Source organism: Balaenoptera acutorostrata, chromosome 17 (genome assembly GCF_949987535.1).
Source record: "Balaenoptera acutorostrata chromosome 17, mBalAcu1.1, whole genome shotgun sequence".
Lineage (NCBI taxonomy): Eukaryota > Metazoa > Chordata > Mammalia > Artiodactyla > Balaenopteridae > Balaenoptera > Balaenoptera acutorostrata.
Window position 1 is genome coordinate 42,453,997 of NC_080080.1, and position 22,310 is coordinate 42,476,306.

Genomic DNA, 22,310 nt, shown 5'->3' on the forward strand with positions numbered 1-22,310 from the left:
GTGAAATAAGTCAGACAGAGAAAGATAAATACTGAATGATATCACATGTGGAATCTAAAAAATAAAACAAACTAGTGAATATAACAAAAAAGAAAAGACAGATACAGAAAACAGACTAGTTGTTACCAGTGGGGGGAGTGCAGGGGAGAGGGACAAGATAGGAGTAGGGGATTAAGAGGTACAAACCATTATGCATAAAATAAATAAGCTGCAAGGATGTCTTGTACAACACAGGGAATACAGCCAGTATTTTGTAGTAACTATTACTGGAATATGACCTTTAAACATTTTGAATCACTATGCTGTACACCTATAATTTATGTAGTATTGTACATCAACTATACTTCAATTTAAAAAAAGGCCAAAATAAAAAGTAGGTTACATAGCAAAAAAATAAAATAAAATCTGGACTATACAAAAAAAAAAAAAATAGCATACCATGCTCTCTCCATCTTCTTATGTGGAAATGATGTAGAAAACCCAGCCTTGGTAAGATGTACTTTGGGCTCTTTATTACAGTGGTGGGAAGGAGTTGTCCCAGTACCCTCATCTGTATCACTTGAAATGTTCTACCTGAAGTCAGGGAGGCACAAAGCAAGCTTTTTGCCCCATGAGGTTGATCCTTGGGTTATTAACATGTCCTCCAAAAAAGAAAAGAAACAAAGAAAGAAAGAAAGGAAGAAAAAAGAACTAAACACCTACAGACTTCTTTCACTGAGGATTTTCAACTGTCCCCAGCTCTGTACTCTCAGGGGCTTCCAGATCTAAGGATAGTATGATACATATCTCAGATACGTAATTTTTTTTCTTTTTTTCTTTTTTTTTGCTTCAAAGGAGTAATTTTATTTTATAATTCTCCCCATTTTTTAGTTACTTAGTACTTGATTTTTAAAACTGCACATTAAAAAAATGATTACTTAAAAAATGAGAGTTGAATACAGGACTTTGGAATAAAGAGGTCAGGAATACCGAATAAATTGAGTCCGTTTTTAGTTTTGTTCATAATAATTAAAGATGATTCAACAACGATGGCCATTTTACGCAGCTCATTCAGGAGGGCTTCTGGTACATGCAAGTGCATGAACTTGATACAGAGGAGGATTTCACGAAGTTTTAATGACGACTAGAAATATCATAAGGCGACTATGGACAATCTATAAACACCTGTTGTTGTCACTGGACAGAGAAGGCTTCCAGTTTTCCAATTCACAGCTGGAACCAAGCTCTTGGATCTTCCACTTGTCTTCACTGGCCAAAGGAAAACTTTGTAATGGCTGATATTTTTTCCTTACAATTTCAATGAAGCCTTAGATTGGATCACATGAAAATGCCTCCGCGTATCTTCAAGAACTCCCCAATGCCTTCCTTAATAGCGTATTCAGCACAGTTCTTGCACTCTTGGGGTGTAAATCCAATTAATGCTCTCCTTGTAGTACCAATTCCCCGATCACTTGTCAATTTTTTAACTTGAGCTTCTATGTAATGAGGAGATGCATAATAAAAATGGTCCCCAAGGACACTGTAAGCCATGTATTGAGAGCCTTCTGAGGTTTCTGTAACTTCTTGATCTTCAAAACTCTCTACATTGCAAGCTATCTCCATTTTCCCTTTGTGAGAAAAGCCATCGTTTGGACGCCCTTCAGTCCATTCACATTTGAGCCCCGAATGGCACTAGCGATCTCTTTTCCCAGAGCCAAGTCTTGAGAATCTATGGTAACATTGCAGTTCATCACATACGGGCTAGCTACGATTGATGCCTGATGTGAAAGTTTGTTTCTCAGTTTGAGGTTTCGCTCAGCTCCTGCCTCCCGCAGATTGGCTCTCGGCTGCTCTAGTGGCGGCATGAATCTCCTCACGGCAAAGCTGAAATTCCAATTTTATTCCAACGCAACTGTCACAACGCCCTGAAGCAAGCTGTTAAACCACATCTTCGGGCAGATGCAGCTCCCAGGTGAGGTTTAAGAGCACTGAAATCCCTCCTTGTGAACCAGCCCAGTTGCTTCCTTCTCTGGACAAGAGTGCGCTTCTCAGGCAGGTCAGCCTCACCAAAGAGAAACACACTACAGCCAGGAACACGCTGGACCAGACTCTCAGCAAGGCTTCTGGCCACAGCTCCACACTCTTCCACTCCAACACCAGAGAGAGGGTAAATGGGAATCAGGTTCACTGCTCCCAGGCAAGGATGGATCCCCTCTTGAACCTCCATATCAATTGACTGGAAGGCCTCCAGGCAGGCAGCCAGAAGGGAATCGCCTAACTCAGCAAGAGAAGCTGCTATTGTAGTGACTGATCTGTTGCACTCTTGATCAGAAAATATATTGAGCACTGAGACCTCTGGATGTTTCTGTCCATTTTTTTTTTCAAGAAAAGCTGCTTTCGCTGCGTTCTCACCAATGTATTTTCTTCTGGCTTCTGAAATGTTTCATAAACAGGCAGCCAAACGGAGCCCCAGTCTGCGTCCTGCGCACACACCACCGTTGGCACTTTTAGGGCGGCAGAGGCTCTCCGAGGAGGCCGTAGTGCGAGGTCTGGGCAGACACCGGCGCTGGGACCCCCTGCGCGGTCCCGCCCAGGTTCTGGTGTGGAGTGGCCCAGACCCACGTGGGCCGAAGGGTAACCCGAGGGACTCGCTGAGGGCCCCGGTAGACTCCAGCAGGGGGATCAGCGTCCGCGGGCGGCGGGGCCCGGAGCGAGGGGCGGCCGGCGGCGGCGCTGCCCCGGGCCCGCCTCCAGCCTGCGACCACGCCGGCAGCTCCGCGGTTTGGGGGGACCCACCTGCGGGGGCGGAGGACGTCGCGGTAGGACGGCCTCTTTTTTCTTTGTAATGTGTGAGATATAGCTTATGTATCATAAGATCTACCCTTTTAAAATGCCCAATTCAGTGGTTTTTAATATATCACAAAAATGTACAACCATCACCGCTATCTGATCCCAGAACACTTTCACCAGACTCAAAGAAACCCTGTACCAACTAGCAGTCACTCCCTATTCTCCTCTCCTCCCAGCCCCTGGCAAACACTAATCGACTTGCAGTCTCTAGAGATTTCCTTTATAGACATTTCATATAAATGGAATCATGTAACATGTGACCCTATGTGTATAATTTCTTTTACTTAGCGTAATGTTTTCAAGGTTCATCCATATTGTAGCAGGTATTAGTACTTCGTTCCTTTTTTTTATGGCTGATTAATATCCCATTGTATGAATATAATACGTTTTGAATATCCAGTTATCATTTGATGGACATTTATGGCTATTATAAATAATGCTATCATGGACATTCGTGTACAATTTTTGTGAGGATATATGTTTTCCATTCTCTTGGATATATACCTAGGAGTAAAATTTCTGGGACATAGTTAATTCAATTTTTAACTTTTTAAATAACTGCAAAACTGTTCTGCAAAACAACTGAACCATTTTACATTCCCACCAGCATTGTGTAAGTGTTCTGATTTCTCCACATCCTTGCCAACACTTGTTACTTATCTGTTTCTTTATTGTAATGATAGCTATCCTAGTGGAGTAAAGTGATATTTCTCTGTGGTTTGGGTTTGCATTTCCCTAATGACTAATGTTAATATCTTTTAATGTGCTTATTGGCTATTTGTATATCTTCTTTGGAGAACTGTCTGTTCAAATCCTTTACCTCTTTTTAAATTGAATTATTTGTTTTTTATTGCTGTAAGAACTCTTTATATATTCTGCATAAAGTTCCTTATCATACACATGATTTGCAAATATTTTCTCACATTCTATAGGTTACTTTTCACTTTCTTGATAGTTCATTTGAAGCACAAAAGCTTTTAATTTTGATGAAGTTCAATTTATTTTCTTTTTTGTTTGTGCTTTTGCTATAATATCTAAAAACCTATTGCCTCATCCAGAGTCACAAAGATTTATGCCTGTGTTTTCTTCTCAGTTTTAGAGTTTTAACGCTTAACATTTAGGCCTTTGGTCTATTTTTAGTTAATTTTTGTGCATGATACAAGAGGTAGGGATCTAACTTCATTCTTTTGCATGTGGATATCCAGTTGTTCCAGCACCATTTGTTGAAAACACTATTTTTTCCCCATTGAATTATCTTAGCACCTTTGTCAGAAATTAATTTGACCATAAATACAAAAGTTTATTTCTGTACTCCTGATTTTGAATCCATTGATCTATATGTCTGTCCTTATGCCAGTTCCACACTCTCTAGAATACTGTAGCTTTGTAGTAAATTTTGAAATCGGGCAGTGTTAAGTCTCCCAACTTTGTTCTTCTTTTTCAAGATTGTTTTGGTTATTCTGGGCCTTATACATTTTAATATAAATTTTAGAATCATCGTGTCAATTCTACAAACAACACAAAAGTAATTTTGATAGGGATTGTGTTGAATTAGTATCTCAACTTGGAGAATAGTACTATCTTAACAATATTAAGTTTTTCAAGTTTTGAGCATGGGATGTTTTTCCACTTATTTAGATCTTCTTTAATTTCTTTCAACAATGTTTCGTAGTTTTCAGTTTACAAATCTTGTATTTCTTTGGTTAAATTTATTCTGAAGTATGTTATTCCTTTTAATCCTGTTGTAAATGGAATTGTTTTCTTAACATCATTTTCAGATTTCTTTTTGCTAGTGTATAGAAATACAGTTGATTTTTTTTGTATATTGATCTTTTATCTTGCAACCTTACTGGACTTGTTTATTTGCTGTAAAACTTTTTTAGATTCCTTAGGATTTTCCATATGTAAGATCACGTCATCTGTGAATAGAGATACTTTTACTCATTTCTTTCCAATCTGGATGACTTTTATTTCTTTCTCTTGCCTGGGATTTCAAGTACAGAGTTATATAGAAGTGACAAAATTGGGCATCATTATCTTGTTCCTGGTCATATAGGGAAAACTTTCAGTCTTTCACCATTATGTATAATATTAGCTGTGGGTTTTTCTTAGATGCCCTTTATCAGGTTGAGGAATTTACCTTCTATTCCTACTTTCTTTTTTTTTTAAATTTATTTTTATTTTTTTAAACATCTTTATTGGAGTATAATTGCTTTACAATGGTGTGTAAGTTTCTGCTTTATAACAAAGTGAATCAGTTATACATATACATATGTTCCCATATCTCTTCCCTTTTGCATCTCCCTCCCTCCCTTTGCCAGTGGTAGTTTGATAGGGATTGCATTGAATCTGTAGATTGCTTTTGGTAATAGAGTCATTTTCACAATGTTGATTCTTCCAATCCAAGAACATGGTATATCTCTCCATCTATTGGTATCATCTTTAATTTCTTTCATCAGTGTCTTATAATTTTCTGCATACAGGTCTTTTGTCTCCTTAGGTAGGTTTATTCCTAGATATTTTATTCTTTTTGTTGCAATGGTAAATGGGAGTGTTTTCTTAATTTCACTTTCAGATTTTTCATCATTAGTGTAGAGGAATGCAAGAGATTTCTGTGTATTAATTTTGTATCCTGCTACTTTACCAAATTCATTGATTAGCTCTAGTAGTTTTCTGGTAGCATCTTTAGGATTCTCTATGTATAGTATCATGTCATCTGCAAACAGTGACAGCTTTACTTCTTCTTTTCTGATTTGGATTCCTTTTATTTCTTTTTCTTCTCTGATTGCTGTGGCTAAAACTTCCAAAACTATGTTGAATAATAGTGGTGAGAGTGGGCAACTTTGTCTTGTTCCTGATCTTAGTGGAAATGGTTGCAGTTTTTCACCATTGAGGACGATGTTGGCTGTGGGTTTGTCATATATAGCCTTTATTATGTTGAGGAAAGTTCCCTCTATGCCTACTTTCTGCAGGGCTTTTATCATAAATGGGTGTTGAATTGTGTCAAAAGCTTTCTCTGCATCTATTGAGATGATCATATGGTTTTTCTCCTTCAATTTGTTAATATGGTGTATCACATTGATTGATTTGCATGTATTGAAGAATCCTTGCATTCCTGGAATAAACCCCACTTGATCATGGTGTATGATCCTTTTAATGTGCTGTTGGATTCTGTTTGCTAGTATTTTGTTGAGGATTTTTGCATCTATGTTCATCAATGATATTGGCCTGTAGTTTTCTTTCTTTGTAACATATTTATCTGGTTTTGGTATCACGGTGATGGTGGCCTCGTAGAATGAGTTTGGGAGTGTTCCTCCCTCTGCAATATTTTGGAAGAGTTTGAGAAGGATAGGTGTTAGCTCTTCTCTAAATGTTTGACAGAATTCACCTGTGAAGCCATCTGGTCCTGGGTTTTTGTTTGTTGGAAGATTTTTAATCACAGTTTCAATTTCAGTGCTTGTGATTGGTCTGTTCATATTTTCTATTTTTTCCTGGTTCAGTCTCGGCAGGTTGTGCATTTCTAAGAATTTGTCCATTTCTTCCAGGTTGTCCATTTTATTGGCATAGAGTTGCTTGTAGTAATCTCTCATGATCCTTTGTATTTCTGCAGTGTCAGTTGTTACTTCCCCTTTTCATTTCTAATTCTATTGATTTGAGTCTTCTCCCTTTTTTTCTTGATGAGTCTGGCTAATGGTTTATCAATTTTGTTTATCTTCTCAAAGAACCAGCTTTTAGTTTTATTGATATTTGCTATCGTTTCCTTCATTTCTTTTTCATTTATTTCTGATGTGATCTTTATGATTTCTTTCCTTCTGCTAACTTTGGGGTTTTTTTGTTCTTCTTTCTCTAATTGCTTAAGTGCAAGGTTAGGTTGTTTGTTTGAGATGTTTCCTGTTTCTTAAGGTAGGATTGTATTGCTATAAACTTCCCTCTTAGAATTGCTTTTGCTGCATCCCATAGGTTTTGGGTCATCGTGTCTCCATTGTCATTTGTTTCTAGGTATTTTTTTATTTCCTCTTTGATTTCTTCAGTGATCACTTCGTTATTAAGTAGTGTATCATTTAGCCTCCATGTGTTTGTATTTTTTACAGATCTTTTCCTGTAATTGATATCTAGTCTCATAGTGTTGTGGTCAGAAAAGATACTTGATATGATTTCAATTTTCTTAAATTTACCAAGGCTTGATTTGTGACCCAAGATGTGATCTATCCTGGAGAATGTTCCATGAGCACTTGAGAAAAATGTGTATTCTGTTGTTTTTGGGTGGAATGTCCTATAAATATCAATTAAGTCCATCTTGTTTAATGTATCATTTAAAGCTTGTGTTTCCTTATTTATTTTCATCTTGGATGATCTGTCCATTGGTGAAAGTGGGGTGTTAAAATCCCCTACTATGATTGTGTTACTGTAGATTTCCCCTTTTATGGCTGTTAGTATTTGCCTTATGTATTGAGGTGCTCCTATGTTGGGTACATAAATATTTACAATTGTTATATCTACTTCTTGGATTGATCCCTTGATCATTATGTAGTGTCCTTCTTTGTCTCTTGTAATAGTCTTTATTTTAAAGTTGATTTTGTCTGATATGAGAATTGCTACTCCAGCTTTCTTTTGATTTCCATTTGCATGGAATATCTTTTTCCATCCCCTCACTTTCAGTCTGTATGTGTCCCTAGGTCTGAAGTGGGTTTCTTGTAGACAGCATATATACAGGTCATGTTTTTGTACCTATTCAGCCAGTCTGTGTCTTTTGGTAGGAGCATTTAATCCATTTACATTTAAGGTAATTATCTATTCCTACTTTGTTGTGTATTTTTTTATCATGAAAGGATGCTGGATTTTGTCAAATGATTTTCTGCCTCTATAGAGATACTCATCTGGTTTTGTCCTTTATTCTATTAATATGGGGTATTAAATTAATTGATTTTCATATGTTGAACCAGCCTTGTATTCTGAGATAAATTCCACTTGGTCATGATATGTAATTCTTTTTATATGTTGCAGGATTCAGTTTGCTAGTATTCTGTTGAAAACTTTTGCGTCTATATTTATGAGATATTGCTCTGTAGTTTTATTGTGTTATTTTTTTTTTCTGTTTTGCATATAAGGATGACACTGGCCTCATAGAATAAGTTGGGAAGTATTCCATACTCTTCTACTTTTTGGAAGCATTTGTGAAGGTTTGATGTTAATTCTCCCATACTTGTTAGGTAGAATTCACCAGTGAAGTTACCTGGTCCTGGACTTTCCTTTGTGGGAATTTTTTTGATTACTAACTCAAGCTCTTTACTTGTTATAGTTCTATTCAGACTTTCTACTTATTGTTTGGTCAATTTTGGTAGTTTTTATCTAAAAATTCATCCATTTCACTTAGGTTGTCTGATTTGTGGGAAAACAATTGCTTATAGTATTCTATTTCATCCTTTTTATCTCTGTAAATTTGGTAGTACTGTCCCCTCTTACATTCCTGATTTTAGTTGTTTGATTCTTGTGTTTTTTAAAAAAATATTTATTTGTTTATTTATTTATTTTGGCTGTGCTCAGTCTTAGTTTTGGCACACGGGATCTTTTTTTTTTAGTTGCGGTGTGTGGACTTCTTAGTTGTGGCATGTGGACTTCTTAGTAGTGGCATGCATGCGAGATCTAGTTCCCTGACCAGGGATCAAATCCAGGCCCTCTGCATTGGAAGCAGGGAGTCTTACCCACTGGACCACCAGGGAAGTCCCTCTTGTGTCTATTTTTTTCTTGGTAAGTGCAGTTGAAGATTTGTCCATTTTGCTGGTCTTTTCAAAAGACCAACTTTTGGTTTTTCTGATTTTCTCCTTTGCTTTTGTATTCTCCATTTTATTAATTTCCACTCTAATTTTTATTTCCTTCTGCTTGCTTTAGGTTAGTATATTCATCTTCTTCTAGCCTCTTAAGGTAGAAGATTATTGATTTGAGATTTTCTTCTTTTATAGGCATTTACAGCTATAGATTTGCCTCCATGTACTGCTCAATCTGTATCCCATAGAGTTTGGTATGCTGTGTTTTCATTTTCATTCATCTAAAAGTATATTCTAATTTCCCTTTTAATTTCCTTTTTGACCTATTGGTTATTAGAGTGTATTGTTATTTCCATATATTTGTGGTTTTCCCACATTTCCTGCTATTTGGTTTTAGTTTCTCCATTGTGGTTAGAGAACATATTTTGTATGATTTCAATGCTTTAAATTTACTGAGACTTGTTTTGTGATCTATCATATGATCTTGCCTGGAGAATGTTTAATGTATATTTAAGAAGAATGTGTGTTAGGATTTTGTTGGGTGGCGTGTTCCATAGATGTCTGTTAGCTTCTAGTTGGTTTATAGTGTTGTTCAAGTCTTCTATTTTCTTGTTGATCTTCTGTCTGTTTGTTATATTCATTATTGAGAGTGAAGTTTTTGAGTCACCAACTATTATTGTTGAATTGTATATTTTATCTTCAATTCTGTCAGTTTTTGCTTCATGTATTTTGGGGTCTGTTGGTAGGTGCATATATGTTTATAATTGTTATAGAATCTTGATGGATTGACACTTGTATCAGTATAGAATATCCTTTTTTTCTCTAGTAATAATTTTTATCTTAAAGTTTGTTTGTTCTAATAGTAGTATAGTTTAATTTCACCCTCATTTTGAAGGATAGTTTTGTTGCATATACAATTCTTAGTTGGCAGTCTTTTTCTTTCAGCACTTTGAATATGTCATTTCACTGTCTTCTGGTCTCCATGAGAAATCAGCTGTTCAGTTTACTGAGGATCCTTTGTATGTGATGAGTCTCTGCACTTCCAAATTCTCTTTTTGTTTTTTTTTTTTAAAATAAATTATTTATTTATTTATTTATTTTTGGTTGCATTTGTTCTCTGTTGCTGCACGAGGGCTTCCTCTGGTTGTGGCGAGTGGGGGCTACTCTTCGTTGCAGTGTGCAGGCTTCTCATTGCAGTGGTTTCTCTTGTTGTGGAGCATGGGCTCTAGGTGCACAGGCTTCAGTAATTGTGTCATGCAGCTTAGTAGTTGTGGCTCGCAGGCTCTAGAGCACAGGCTCAGTAGTTGTGGCACATGGGCTTAGTTGCTCCATGGCACATGGGATCTTCCTGGACCAAGGATCGAACCCATGTCCCCTGCATTAGCAGGTGGATTCTTAACCACTGCACCACCAGAAAAGTCCCTGTTTGTTTGTTTTGTGTTTTATTATGATGAGTCTAAGTTTGAGTCTCTTTGAGTTTATTGTATTTCGAGTTCAGTGAACTTCTTGGAAGCATAGATTAATGTTTTTCTCAAATTTGGGAAGTTTTTGATTAGTCTTTCTTCAAATAATCTTTCTGCCCCTTTCGCTCTTCCCTTTTCTTCTATGACTCTCATTATGCATGTTTGCTTGATGATGTTCCATTTGTCTCTAGGGTTCTGTTAATATTTCTTCTTTCTTTCTGTCAGGATGGATAACCTCACTTGATCTATTATCAAATTCACAAATTCTTCTCCACTAGCTGAGACTTACTGTTGGGCCTTTTCTAATGAATTTTTCATTTCAGTTATTATGCTTGTCAACTCTAGAATTCTTATTTGTTTTTTAAAAAAATAATGTCCATGTCTTTATTTATATTGTCTATTTGGTAAGACATTGTTATAATACTTTAGTTCTTTAGAGAAAGTTTCCTTTTGTTTTTGAACCTGTTTAAAATAGTTAATTTAAAATCCTATTTAGTAAGTCTAACATCTAGACTTCCTTGGGGAGAGTTTCTGTTGACTGCTATTTTTCCTATATATGGGCCTTACTTTTCTTTTATTTGCATGTCTCACAATCATTTGTTGAAAACTGGACTTTATAAATAATATGATGTGGCAACGCCAGAAATCATATCCCATTTTCTTCCCAGGATTTGTTGTTGTTGCTGTTTGTTTGTTTAATGACTTTCCTGAATTAATTCTGTAAAGTCTGTATTCTTTGCCATATGTAGCCACTGAAGTCTGTTTGGTTAGCTTAGTGTTCAGCTAATGATTGAATTAAGATTTCCTTACAAGCCTAGAATCAATAAGTCTTCCAACCTTTGCCAATAGGCTTTGAGTACTTGTTGGGTACATCTTCAAAGATGTGGCAAACGGTTTACAACTCTGCCTTAGCCTTTACTTCCTGCTTGCACAGAGCCTCAAGGTCAGTCAGAGGTGAGAGATTAGGGCCTTCTAAGGTTTTTCCTGGGCATGTGTACAGCTCTACTTATGAATGTGGCCTTTTAGACTCCCAGAAATCTATTGGAGATTTTTGATGCTCCCCCAGCCCCTGCAAGGAACATCTTATTCTCAAGTTTTACCTTTTAAATGTTTCAGTTAGAGTCTTATTTGCATCAACTGTTATCACTGTCTCAGGTAGCTGCAGTGTTAAGCAACTGCTGATGATTATTTTCAACAAATTTCCCAGGAGGAAAATTGTTTGCAGTGAGTGCGCTCTGAGTTGGGTCAAATAAAGACAAGCTGCATGAGTAGGTGTTTCCAGGGAGCTTCCAGATAGGTTAGATAATATCAGTTCTTTGGGGACAGGACTTCTGGGAAACTCCAAACTTCAAACTCCTTCTACCCCCTACATAGTACCGTGGTTGTGAGGCTGTTCGTTTTCAAGGCCACTGCATATCCTGAGAAAGGATGATGCCATTAGGGCAAGTCAAAGCGACTACAAAGCTTGGTTCTAACTGATAGTAATTTTCTTAAATAAACAGTCCTTGGATTTTGCAAGCATTTGGTTTATTTCCAAGGTTCTGAAAAAGTCGATATTTATAATTTTTGCCAGTTTCTCATTACTTTTATGGAGAGGGAGTTTTTGTAGATCCTTACTCCACCTTTCCATTGATTTCCAGGCTTTTTAATTAAAATGCAAAATAGTAACACTTTCATTTATTATATAAACAACATAATATCAACAAGCAAACACTCATAAAAAGCTCTTCACCCACAGTTCTACCCAGGTAACACATCAGCTGTTTTTTTTTTTTAATTCCATTTCTTGCCATCTGACATGAATACACTTGGTACTGTTACAATCATAGTCTAGATTTACTCATGTTCTCCTTTTGTTACTTTACACCATATCATTGTTCTTTTGCTGATTCATAATTTATAGAATGAACATTTTAATGCTTAAAATTCATTAAGTCTATGTGTTATATAATTGTATACCTTTCTTTTTTTGACCATTTAGGAGTTTTCAACTTTACCAGTATTGTAGGCTACTATACTACAAGCATGCAGTTTATTGTTTAAAAAATATTTCCTTACAATAAATTCTGTTTAGTAATATTTGCTATCAAAGGTTACAAACATTTTATGCCTCAAGTTATTTCCAAAAGGATTATGCTAATTTATATTTTCATCAATAATATGTGTGCTTATTTACATCCTTTACAACATTGACTATTAGTGTTTATTTTTTAAATATATAAAAATATATTAAAAATTATTAATGAGGTTGAACAACTTTTACATCTGCTTTATTTTATGTAAATTTTCTATTCTTGTGGTCTTAAAAGTATTATAGCTATCCCATGAATAATCATTGGGATTTTCTTTACTTCTGAAAAATTAAGTGAGATTGTCATATAGAACTTTATCAATTAAAGCCAATTTTAAGTTGTTTTCCTTAATATTAAAATGTCTTTTAATCTTTGTTACAATTTTTAGAAGTACTAAATGACATCTTTTTTATCCTAGCAATGAAGCTACCCTTTTTAATGTTACTTAAAAGCTAGTAGTATTATAGCTTTCCGATATTCCCGGAAAAATCTCATCTAACTTTAGCTACAATTTAAAGCATCTATTTGGCTTTCGTCAATGTACTGAATTATTTCACACATTGTTTCTTGAGGAAAATGTATTTTGAATGTACATAGCTAACGTTCAAGCAGACTTTTAGAATGTATCACTTTAAAAGCTTAGAATTTCTTATTTTAGTGATTGTACAAATGAAAACGTTACCTGAAATTGGTGACTTCCTACAAATTCTACAACATTGTTTTTCCTTACAACCTAATCTAATGTTTGCTTTTTCCCAGTTTAAGGCCAGTCCTCTTGCTGTGACTTTCAAACTAACTGGGGAGACAGATGACATATTTCAGATACAACCAGATGGACTTCTGTATCACAACAAAGCCCTGGACAGGGAAACAAGAGCTGTTCACAAACTCCAGGTGAACTGAGACCAGACAAAGAACACTAACTCTAATCTCTCTGAGCACTCTTTGTCCTGGAAGTATCACTGGCACCTTCTTCCCTAGCACAGAATCCTGTTTCAGCTCTCCTGACACTAATGACATGCTTTGCAAATCTCATTTGTCTTTTTTTAATTTAATTTTATTTTTTAACAACTAGAGAGGCGTGTGGCAAAGGTATCCTCTTTTTTAGGCTTTTTGACCAGAGTAACCCAATTTATATTGCTAAGGCTCTTAGATGGCATTACTCATCAAAATGAGTGGAAACCTGGATGGCACCTGGATCAAAATGATGGCACCTGGATCAAAACTAGCCAGTACTTCTCTGATATTTCACTGGTGTCTGCCTATGGCTGTTGGGTGGGCTCTGGACCCACAAAAAGGCAGCACTGGTACTAGATGGAGCTCCTTTGGGCCTTGCAAGAAGCAGAAGTAATCAATGACCAAAGTCAGAGGCTGCCTAGAGAGACCCTTCTCTCTCTCTTTCCCCCTTAGTTTTCATGGTTTGTATCTCTATCTGAATGATAGAGAGCTAATTGTGGGGAAAGAGCAAGCCAAAAGCTTTCTGTTTAAGTTTTACTACTGGCTGTGCAGATCACAGCTAAAATGCCTCTGTAACAGGACATATTTTCATACCCTCAAGGGTCAAAGTGTTCTTATTTTACTGATTCCAGCTATTTAGAAAAAAAGCATGTCCAGTGTCCAGCCAACCCCACTGCTGGAAAAACACAGTCATGCTTAGATCGGTTTAACTGATAGGGCCTCTATTTTAGCAGCTCCCAATTTGGGCTCTTATGGGTGTCTTTCTCCCCTGTAGTGACCAGGTTATTGGTTATTTTGGCTCTAACTTCCTTCAAGTGACTTTTGACTGTGTGATACGAGGTCCAGGCTCACCAAGGAGGTTTCCTTTTCCTGTCAACATCAGGTCTCAGCCCTGGATGCTGATGGCAATACAGTGGAGGGCCCAGTCCCCATCACCATAGAAGTGAAGGACATCAACGACAATCGACCTGTGTTTCTCCAGCCAAAGTATGAAGGCTCAGTAAGGCAGAATTCTCGCCCAGGTAATAGGCAGGAGCCTGGAGATATCTGTGGAAAGATGGAAGTGTAACAGGCAGAGGGGCAGATTTGTGTGGCTAACATGTGTAACTATCATTCATTAAGTACTTACCATCTTATTTAAATTTTATTTATCTTATTTAAACTTCACAGCAATCCTCTGGGAGTTGTTTTATTACCCCCATTGCTCTAGGACACAACTTCTCCACGTTGGCACTATTGACATCTTGGGCCTGATAATTCTTTTTTTGTTAGGGGCTGTTCTGTGCATTATAGGATGTTAGGCAGCATCCCTGACATCTATCAATGCACCAGATGCCAGGAGCAACACTTCCCTTCTAAATTGTGACAGCAAAGACGTCTTCAGACATCGCCAAATGTCCCCTGGGGGGCAAAATCACCCCTAGTTAAGAATCACCATTTTAGGGTGAGAATTTAGAACACCTTACAGCTTTAGAACACTCTAGAACACTCTGGAAAGGTAAGCTTACTCTCCCACATCCTCCCAGAAATCCACACTCTCATGGTCACTGCTGGCTTCCAGTTCTTATTCTTCTCTGTCTTCAGATCCTAGCTATGGCTCATCCCTTCACTCTTTTACTTTTCATTTCTACAAAAGCCCCTCATCAAAGCATAGGTGTGTGTGGCAGGCTTTACTGAAGATTTAGAGGAATGAAGGAGCATCATGTCATAACAGTGCACAAAATAAACATGAATATTAGAGTGTGAGTTCTCAGAAAGACTTTTGGCCATTTCCATCAACTCACTGTCAAGCTTCCCTCTGTGTCACTTAATCGCTCTCACTCTTCAATGCCCACTTCCAATAACGCAGGAAGAATATTCCTTCCACTTTATTATGTGGAGCAATTTCACGTGTCTCTGCCCCTGAGGTTGCATACCAAAGGCTCACCACTAAACTCTGCCAAGTAATAATCTTCCAGGTCTTATTCTTTACCAATAGGGTTTTCTAATTCAGTGATTCTCAAACTTTTTGGTCTCATGGCCCTTGTATTCTCATAAAAACTATTGTGGACTCCAAGAAACTTTTGGTTATATCCAGTGGTGTGCTGGTAAATTTTAACAGCTGTCTCTCTGGGGAGAAAAAACCCTGATTTGTAGAATTTGTCAATTTCTGTGGTATAAGTACTCTCACCATAACCTATTTTAAGCTACCACTGGTGTTAATAATTGGCTCACAAAATTTCTGAAAATTCAACTAGGTCTCATGAGTTGACTCCAATACATCACTGGCTATATCTATCAATATTTATCGTATTTGAAATTAAAACTGAGAAATTTAAAAATATTTATTTAGTAATTGATTTAAAGTAATAAGCATATTTTAATAAAAATAACTATTTTCAAAGACAAAAGGAATGTTAAGAAGAATGGCATTGTTTTAATCTTTGCACATCTCTTTAATGTCTGGATTAATTGAGAACAGTTGGATTCTCATTTCTGTTTCTGCATTCATTTTGTTGCTGTATGCTGTTTTGGTTGAAATATTTAAAGAAAAACTCTCCTTACACAGTGTTAATAGTGTAATAACGCTTCACATAATTGTGGATATTCTTTGATACTAGACCAAAACTCAACAAGTGGTGGTTTCTTAAATGCTAGTTGCAATGTATAATCTGAAACCATATTAATGCCTTTTTGGGGATATTCCTTTATGCTAAAATCCATCAAATTATGTTTTGATTTGAATGGGTCTTTTACACATGTATGACCCTAAAAACAGTCTCAAAGACCTCTAGAGGTCCCTGGACCATACTTTAAGAAACCTCATCCTAGAGGAAAGGGGCAGAATAAAGAATTATTCCACCACTGATATGAATTATGGCACCTTCCTCCATTCTATTTCTGCCTCTTAGAAGGCAAATGTGTCTATGGTTGGTTTGGGTTTCAATTAATATCTTTTTTTTCTGGGTACATTTTGTTAAACAGGAAAGCCCTTTATGTATGTCAATGCTACAGACTTGGATGATCCAGCCACACCCAATGGCCAGCTTATTTATCAAATTATCATGCAGCTTCCCAAGGTCAACAATGTCATGTACTTTCAGATCAACAACAAAACGGGGGCAATTTCACTTACTCGAGAAGGTAAGTTAAGTGATGCCCTCATATGACTCCATGAGTCAGTAAAAAGGACCTAGATCTGTATCACCTTCAGAGACATTTCCTTTTCTTTTCTCTCCTACTTCCCATAGGATCCCAGGAACTGGATCCTTTGAAGAATCCTTCCTACAAGCTGGTGGTCTCAGTGCAGGACATGGGAGGCCAGAATGATCATTCCTTTAGTGACAGCACATCTGTGGATATTATGGTGAAGGAGAATATTTGGAAAGCACCAGAACCAGTGGAGATTGAAGAAAACTCAACTAATCCTTACCCCATTAAAATCACTCAGGTAGTGCCCAAGGAATGCCTAGAGCCTACCCAGTCAATCAGCACTCACATTGTAGGGGCCCACCATCATGGTCTTCACTGACATTTTTGCATAGCATCATTATGAAGCAAACTAAATAGACAAGGTCTCTGGCCCCAAGTCTCTGGAGTTTGCCATCATGGGTAAACTCTGGACTTTACAACTTGGATTCAGATATATATATATATATATATGAGTTTTAAAAGAGAATTTCACTCACCTTCACCTTCCAAGTAGATAATACTGTTGTTCCCTGTCAATAGTGTAGGATATGGCTGCCCTAGAGTGGGTTGTATATGGTACATGTACATGATTCAAATTTGGGGCTGCAAATTATTTTTGAAAAGCTGTTTTTTATTCTTTTGGGAAAAATCTCTATGTGAAAGACTCAACCCATCACAGGCTGAGGAACAGAGATAAGACTGGTCAAGTGTAAAAGCTGAGTAGACAACCTTTACCCTTGGAGCCCACCCCTGCCAACTCCATCTCCTGTGGGTACCTCTCCCCTCCATTCAAACCCTCCCCTGGTCCCACCTCTATGGCTGGTGTTCATCCTGAGCCCCCTCCTCTTTCTTTAGCTCCTGGAAATCCACTCTGGTGTTCACCCAGATCTGATCTTTTCTGGAAGATCAGGAAGTTTCTTGACACAAAAGCTGTGAGTTAATGGGAGAGCACTGGATTTGGAAACAGATAAACTGTTATGAGCCCCAACTTCTTACCAATAAAATGGGGATAATAACAGATCTTTGGGTTGTTGTGGATATTAATTAGTATCTGTGGAAGTGAATAAAAGTTATTAATGTTATGAAGGAGTTGTAGTCTGTAGTAGCCCTAATTTTTTTTAGATGACACTGTTGTTGTTAAGGGGTACTGGAATCGCCTATCCCACCATATCTATTGTCTAACTTAAAAGGATTTTTATTTATTAAACGTTGAATTAATGAATTTCACCTTCAGAGGAAAAAAAAAAAGAATGAAAGCAAGAAATATTCTGCTTTACCAGCTAAGAAAGTATGTCAGGACTCTTTACCATGAGAATTTCACATTGGGTTCCTTTACTAAAGTCTTCCTGTTTATTGTTTAGGTTACCTTCATAAGGATTTGTAAATGCTAAAAAGAACACATACACTTGTTCTCTCTTAGGGCTGTCAAAGAAAAGAAAATCTAAAGAGCCACACCCAGTACCTAGGCCTGGGGAAGGTACTTTGTGTGTCTTGAAACTGAAGAAGAGTAGAGGGGGACAGCTCAAGAGAGAAGAACTTAGGCTGAATTTTTAGGGCATAAAAGGAGCTCGCTTACAACTAAGAACATGGTCTTTGGCTTGGACAGAGGGTGTGCTTAAATAACTAGAAAGGGATACCCTTCCCAGCCTGGTTTAAGAGAATAGTTTAGTGTGGAAATTTCAAATGGCTGTAAGACTATAGGCAAGTCACTTAAATTTTTGTGCCCTAGTTTCCCCATTTATAAGGTGGGGATAACAATAGTCTCTACCTCATGGGGCTGTTTGAGGATTTAATGAGATAACATATAAAAGTGTTTAGAATTGTGTCTGGAATGGGGTAAAACCCTCAATACTTGTTGTTATTAGTAGTAGACTATCAGATAGGCCAGGCTCTGTCTGTAGCAAGTAGACAGGTCTTACTATTGAGTTTATTGATTTTTTTTCAAACATCTTTATTGGAGTATAATTGCTTTACAATGTTGTGTTAGTTTCTGCTGTATAACAAAGTGAATCAGCTATATTCACTTATATCCCCATATCCCCTCCATCTTACACCTCCCTCCCACCCTCCCTATCCCACCCTTCTACGTGGTCACAGAACACCGAGCTGATCTCCCTGTGCTATGCAGCTGCTTCCCACTAGCTATCTATTTTACATTTGGTAGTGTATATATGTCCATGCTACTCTCTCACTTCGTCCCAGCTTACCCTTCCCCCTCCCCATGTCCTCAAGTCCATTCTCTATGTCTGCATCTTTATTCCTGTCCTGCCCCTAGGTTCATCAGAACCATTTTTTTCTTAGATTCCATATACGTGTGTTAGCATATGGGATTTGTTTTTCTCTTTCTGACTTACTTCACTCTGTATGACAGACTCTAGGTTCATCCACCTCACTACAAATAACTCAATTTTGTTTCTTTTTATGGCTGAGTAATATTCCATTGTATATATATGCCACATCTTCTTTATCCATTCATCTATCAATGGACACTTAGGTTGCTTCCATGTCCTGGCTATTGTAAATAGTACTGCAATGAATATTGTGGTACATGTCTCTTTTAAAATTATGATTTTCTCAGGGTATATGCCCAGTAGTGGGATTGCTGGGTCATATGGTAGTTCTATTTTTAGTGTTTTAAGGAACCTCCATACTGTTCTCCATAGTGGTTGTATCAATTTACATTCCCACCAACAATGCAGGAGGGTTCCCTTTTCACCACACCCTTTCCAGCATTTATTGTTTCTAGATTTTTTAATGATGGCCATTCTGACCGGTGTGACGTGATACCTCATTGTGGTTTTGATTTGCATTTCTCTAATGATTAGTGATGTTGAGCATCCTTTCATGTGTTTGTTGGCAATCTGTATGTCTTCTTTGGAGAAATGTCTATTTAGGTCTTCGGCCCATTTTTGGATTGGGTTGTTTATTTTTTTGATATTGAGCTGCATGAGCTGCTTGTATATTTTGGAGATTAATCCTTTGTCAGTTGCTTGGTTTGCAATATTTTCTCCCATTCTGAGGGTTGTCTTTTCGTCTTGTTTATGGTTTCCTTTCCCATTTGTTTATTTTTGTTTTTATTTCCATTTCTCTAGGAGGTGGGTCAAAAAGGATCTTGCTGTGATTTATGTCATAGAGTATTCTGCCTATGTTTTCCTCTAAGAGTTTGATAGTGTCTGGCCTTACACTTAGGTCTTTAGTCCATTTTGAGTTTATTTTTGTGTATGGTGTTAGGAAGTGTTCTAATTTAATTCTTTTACATGTAGTTGTCCAATTTTCCCAGAACCACTTTATTGATTTTTTTTGCCAAGTTGTTCACAAAACAACTCTAGGAGTTGGCAAATATTCTTTGTTTTAAAAAAGTAATTAATTAGTTAATTTATTTCTTTCTGGCTGCGTTGGGTCTTCGTTGCTGCACGCAGGCTTTTCTCTAGTTGTGGTGAGTGGGGGCTGCTCTTCGTTGTGGTGCACAGGCTTCACATTGTGGTGGCTTCTCTTGTTGTGGATCATGGGCTCTAGGCACGCGGGCTTCAGTAGTTGTGGCTCGCGGGCTCTAGAGCGCAGGCTCAGTAGTTGTGGTGCGTGGGCTTAGTTGCTCCGCAGCATGTGGGATCTTCCCTCACCAGGGATCAAACCCGTGTTGCCTGCATTGGCAGGTGGATTCTTAACCACTGCACCACCAGGGAAGTCTGTTGGCAAATATTCTTATCCCTGAAGTCTTTAAAGATTTAAGGGAGGAATGTTCTTTACTTATGTGTCGTTTGTCTTGCTTAAATAATAGCATGGTGAAGAACTGAAAGTGTCTCATCATCTTCACTGGTGAGTTCTGGGAGCTTGTTGTCCATCATGGCTTAGTGCTCAGATAATGCCGCTACTAAGTACATTTTGTTTCTTAAATTGGTGTTTCATGACATGAAGTCTTCACATTCGGACTTCCAAAAGAACAACCCACAAACTCTTTAGAGGGTTCACAAAGAATTGCTTTAGAAAAGAAAAATACCCTTATGTCCTTATTTGGAGCAATATAACTTAGTAAAAAGGAGAAAAAAGGGGAGGGATTATTTTAAGCTGAAAATGAAAAATGTAATTTAGTAGTTATAAGAAACCACAGACATCTAAACAAGGTTGTCAGAAATTTCAAATCGAGAACCAGAAAATTGTTTATTTCCTTTCCAGTTCTCTCTGTCTGGATGTATCTTTCCTAACAATTCACTTTGGGCCCTGTAGGTGCAGTGGAACGATCCAGGTGCACTATATTCATTAGTGGACAAGGAGAAGCCATCAAAATTCCCATTTTCAATCGACCAGGAAGGAAATATCTATGTGACTCAGCCCTTGGACCGAGAAGAAAAGGACGCAGTGAGTAGAATTAGGAGGAGTTTCACAGGTGATGAGATCCTGGGCCCATGGATATCTGAGAGCAGAAACAATTTTACTTAACACCCTGCCCCCCACCAATATCCCCCAAACTGTGTTCTGAACCTCAGTGCATTATTGCTCTCAGAGACTTGATAATACCCCGACAAATTCAACCCATTTTATATTTTCTCATTTCCCAATTCTAAGCGAATTGATGATAAGGGGATAAATGAAATAGCATTGAAATAGTTGTTTTCTCTGCCTTTTAAAGGAGATGATGAAGGATTCATGTCTTAACTCTGATCTCGTTGTAGTATGTTTTTTATGCGGTTGCAAAGGATGAGCATGGAAAACCACTCGCCTTTCCACTGCAAATTCAAGTGAAAGTTAAAGACATTAATGATAATCCACCTACATGTCCATCTGCAGTGACTGTACTTGAGGTCCAGGAGAATGAACAAATTGGTAAGAAACCGTGTATCTGTCCTCCCTATGTTAACTCTGTAATCCCTTTCTCCTCTTTGTCAGGTAAAAGGTGGGCAGGTAAACCTGATTGGGGATCAGTGGTCCATGCCCAGCACAGCATAGAGGTAGAATAGACTTTGGGACTCACATAGGTACAGTATTTAATTTCAAACAATATCTGGGAAGTGTTTTAAAATTGGAGATTTTATAACTACTACCCCTACTCCTAGCACTGTTACTGCCACTACTATTACTACTACTACTACCACCCTTACCACTACCACTAGCACCGTAACCATTTACACCAGTATCCTGTATACATGTATAAGGTTATCTCTTTGCAAGGTTTTTTTTTTTTTTTTTTTTAGATTTTATTTATTTACTTATTGGCTGCATTGGATCTTCCGTTGCTGTGCACCGGCTTTCTCTAGTTACAGTGAGTGGGGGCTAGTCTTCATTGCTGTGCGAGGGCTTTTCATTGCAGTGGCTTCTCTTGTTGTGGAGCACAGGCTCTAGGCACGCAGGCTTCAGTAGTTGTGGCACACGGGTTTCAGTAGTTGTGGCTCACTGGCTCAAGAGCGCAGGCTCAGTAGTTGTGGCACACGGGCTTAGTTGCTCCACAGCATGTGGGATCTTCCCAGACCAGGGCTCGAACCCGTGTCCCCTGCATTGGCAGGCGGATTCTTTTTTTTTTTTTTTTTTAATAATTCATCTATTTTATTTATTTTTGGCTGCGTTGGGTCTCCGTTGGTGCGCGCGGGCCCTCTCCAGCTGTGGAGAGCGTGGGCCACTCTTCGTTGCGGTGCGCATGCCTATTGTGGTGGCTTCTCTTGCTGCGGAGCACGGGCTCCAGGCTCACGGGCTTCAGTAGTTGTGGCACGCGGGCTCAGCAGTCATGGCACACGGGCTCAGTAGCTCCGCGGCATGTGGGATCCTCCCGGACCAGGGCCCGAACCTGCGTCTCCCGCATTGGCAGGCGGATTCTTAACCACTGCACCACCAGGGAAGCCCCTGCAAGATTTTTCCATAGATTCTTATTTGCCTTCAACAAACTCAGTGACAGGTAAAATCCCATCAAATTTGCTAAATAATTTAAACAAACATTCACACTCAATGTCAGATATCCTGCAATTGACCCTTGATTGTCCCTCTCTAGGAAGCTGATAATAGCGCATGAGGCTGGAAGATGAAGTTCAAATCCTATCTGTTTTTGTCCTTTTGTTCTTGACCTG

The 22,310-nt window shown here is 38.0% G+C and overlaps 2 protein-coding genes across 7 annotated transcripts in view; one reads left to right on the forward strand and one right to left on the reverse strand.

Annotated features, from left to right (window-relative positions):
• The window catches only part of CDH17 (cadherin 17), a 130,023-nt gene that overhangs the window by 62,729 nt on the left and 44,984 nt on the right, over positions 1-22,310 (forward strand). For 5 of the 6 annotated variants that reach the window (XM_057532487.1, XM_057532485.1, XM_057532488.1 and 2 more), the window contains 6 exons: positions 12,889-13,023; positions 13,970-14,108; positions 16,051-16,209; positions 16,317-16,516; positions 20,482-20,613; positions 20,928-21,078. In XM_057532487.1, the coding sequence (XP_057388470.1) occupies positions 12,889-13,023; positions 13,970-14,108; positions 16,051-16,209; positions 16,317-16,516; positions 20,482-20,613; positions 20,928-21,078 (916 nt within the window). Of the gene's footprint in view, positions 1-12,888; positions 13,024-13,969; positions 14,109-16,050; positions 16,210-16,316; positions 16,517-20,481; positions 20,614-20,927; positions 21,079-22,310 lie in introns of those variants that run through there. The other variant, XM_057532489.1, reaches the window with a different exon arrangement.
• On the reverse strand, positions 1,895-2,851 carry LOC130705549 (uncharacterized). Its single transcript, XM_057532403.1, is given in 1 exon segment — positions 1,895-2,851. A coding segment is annotated over 1 exon segment (957 nt).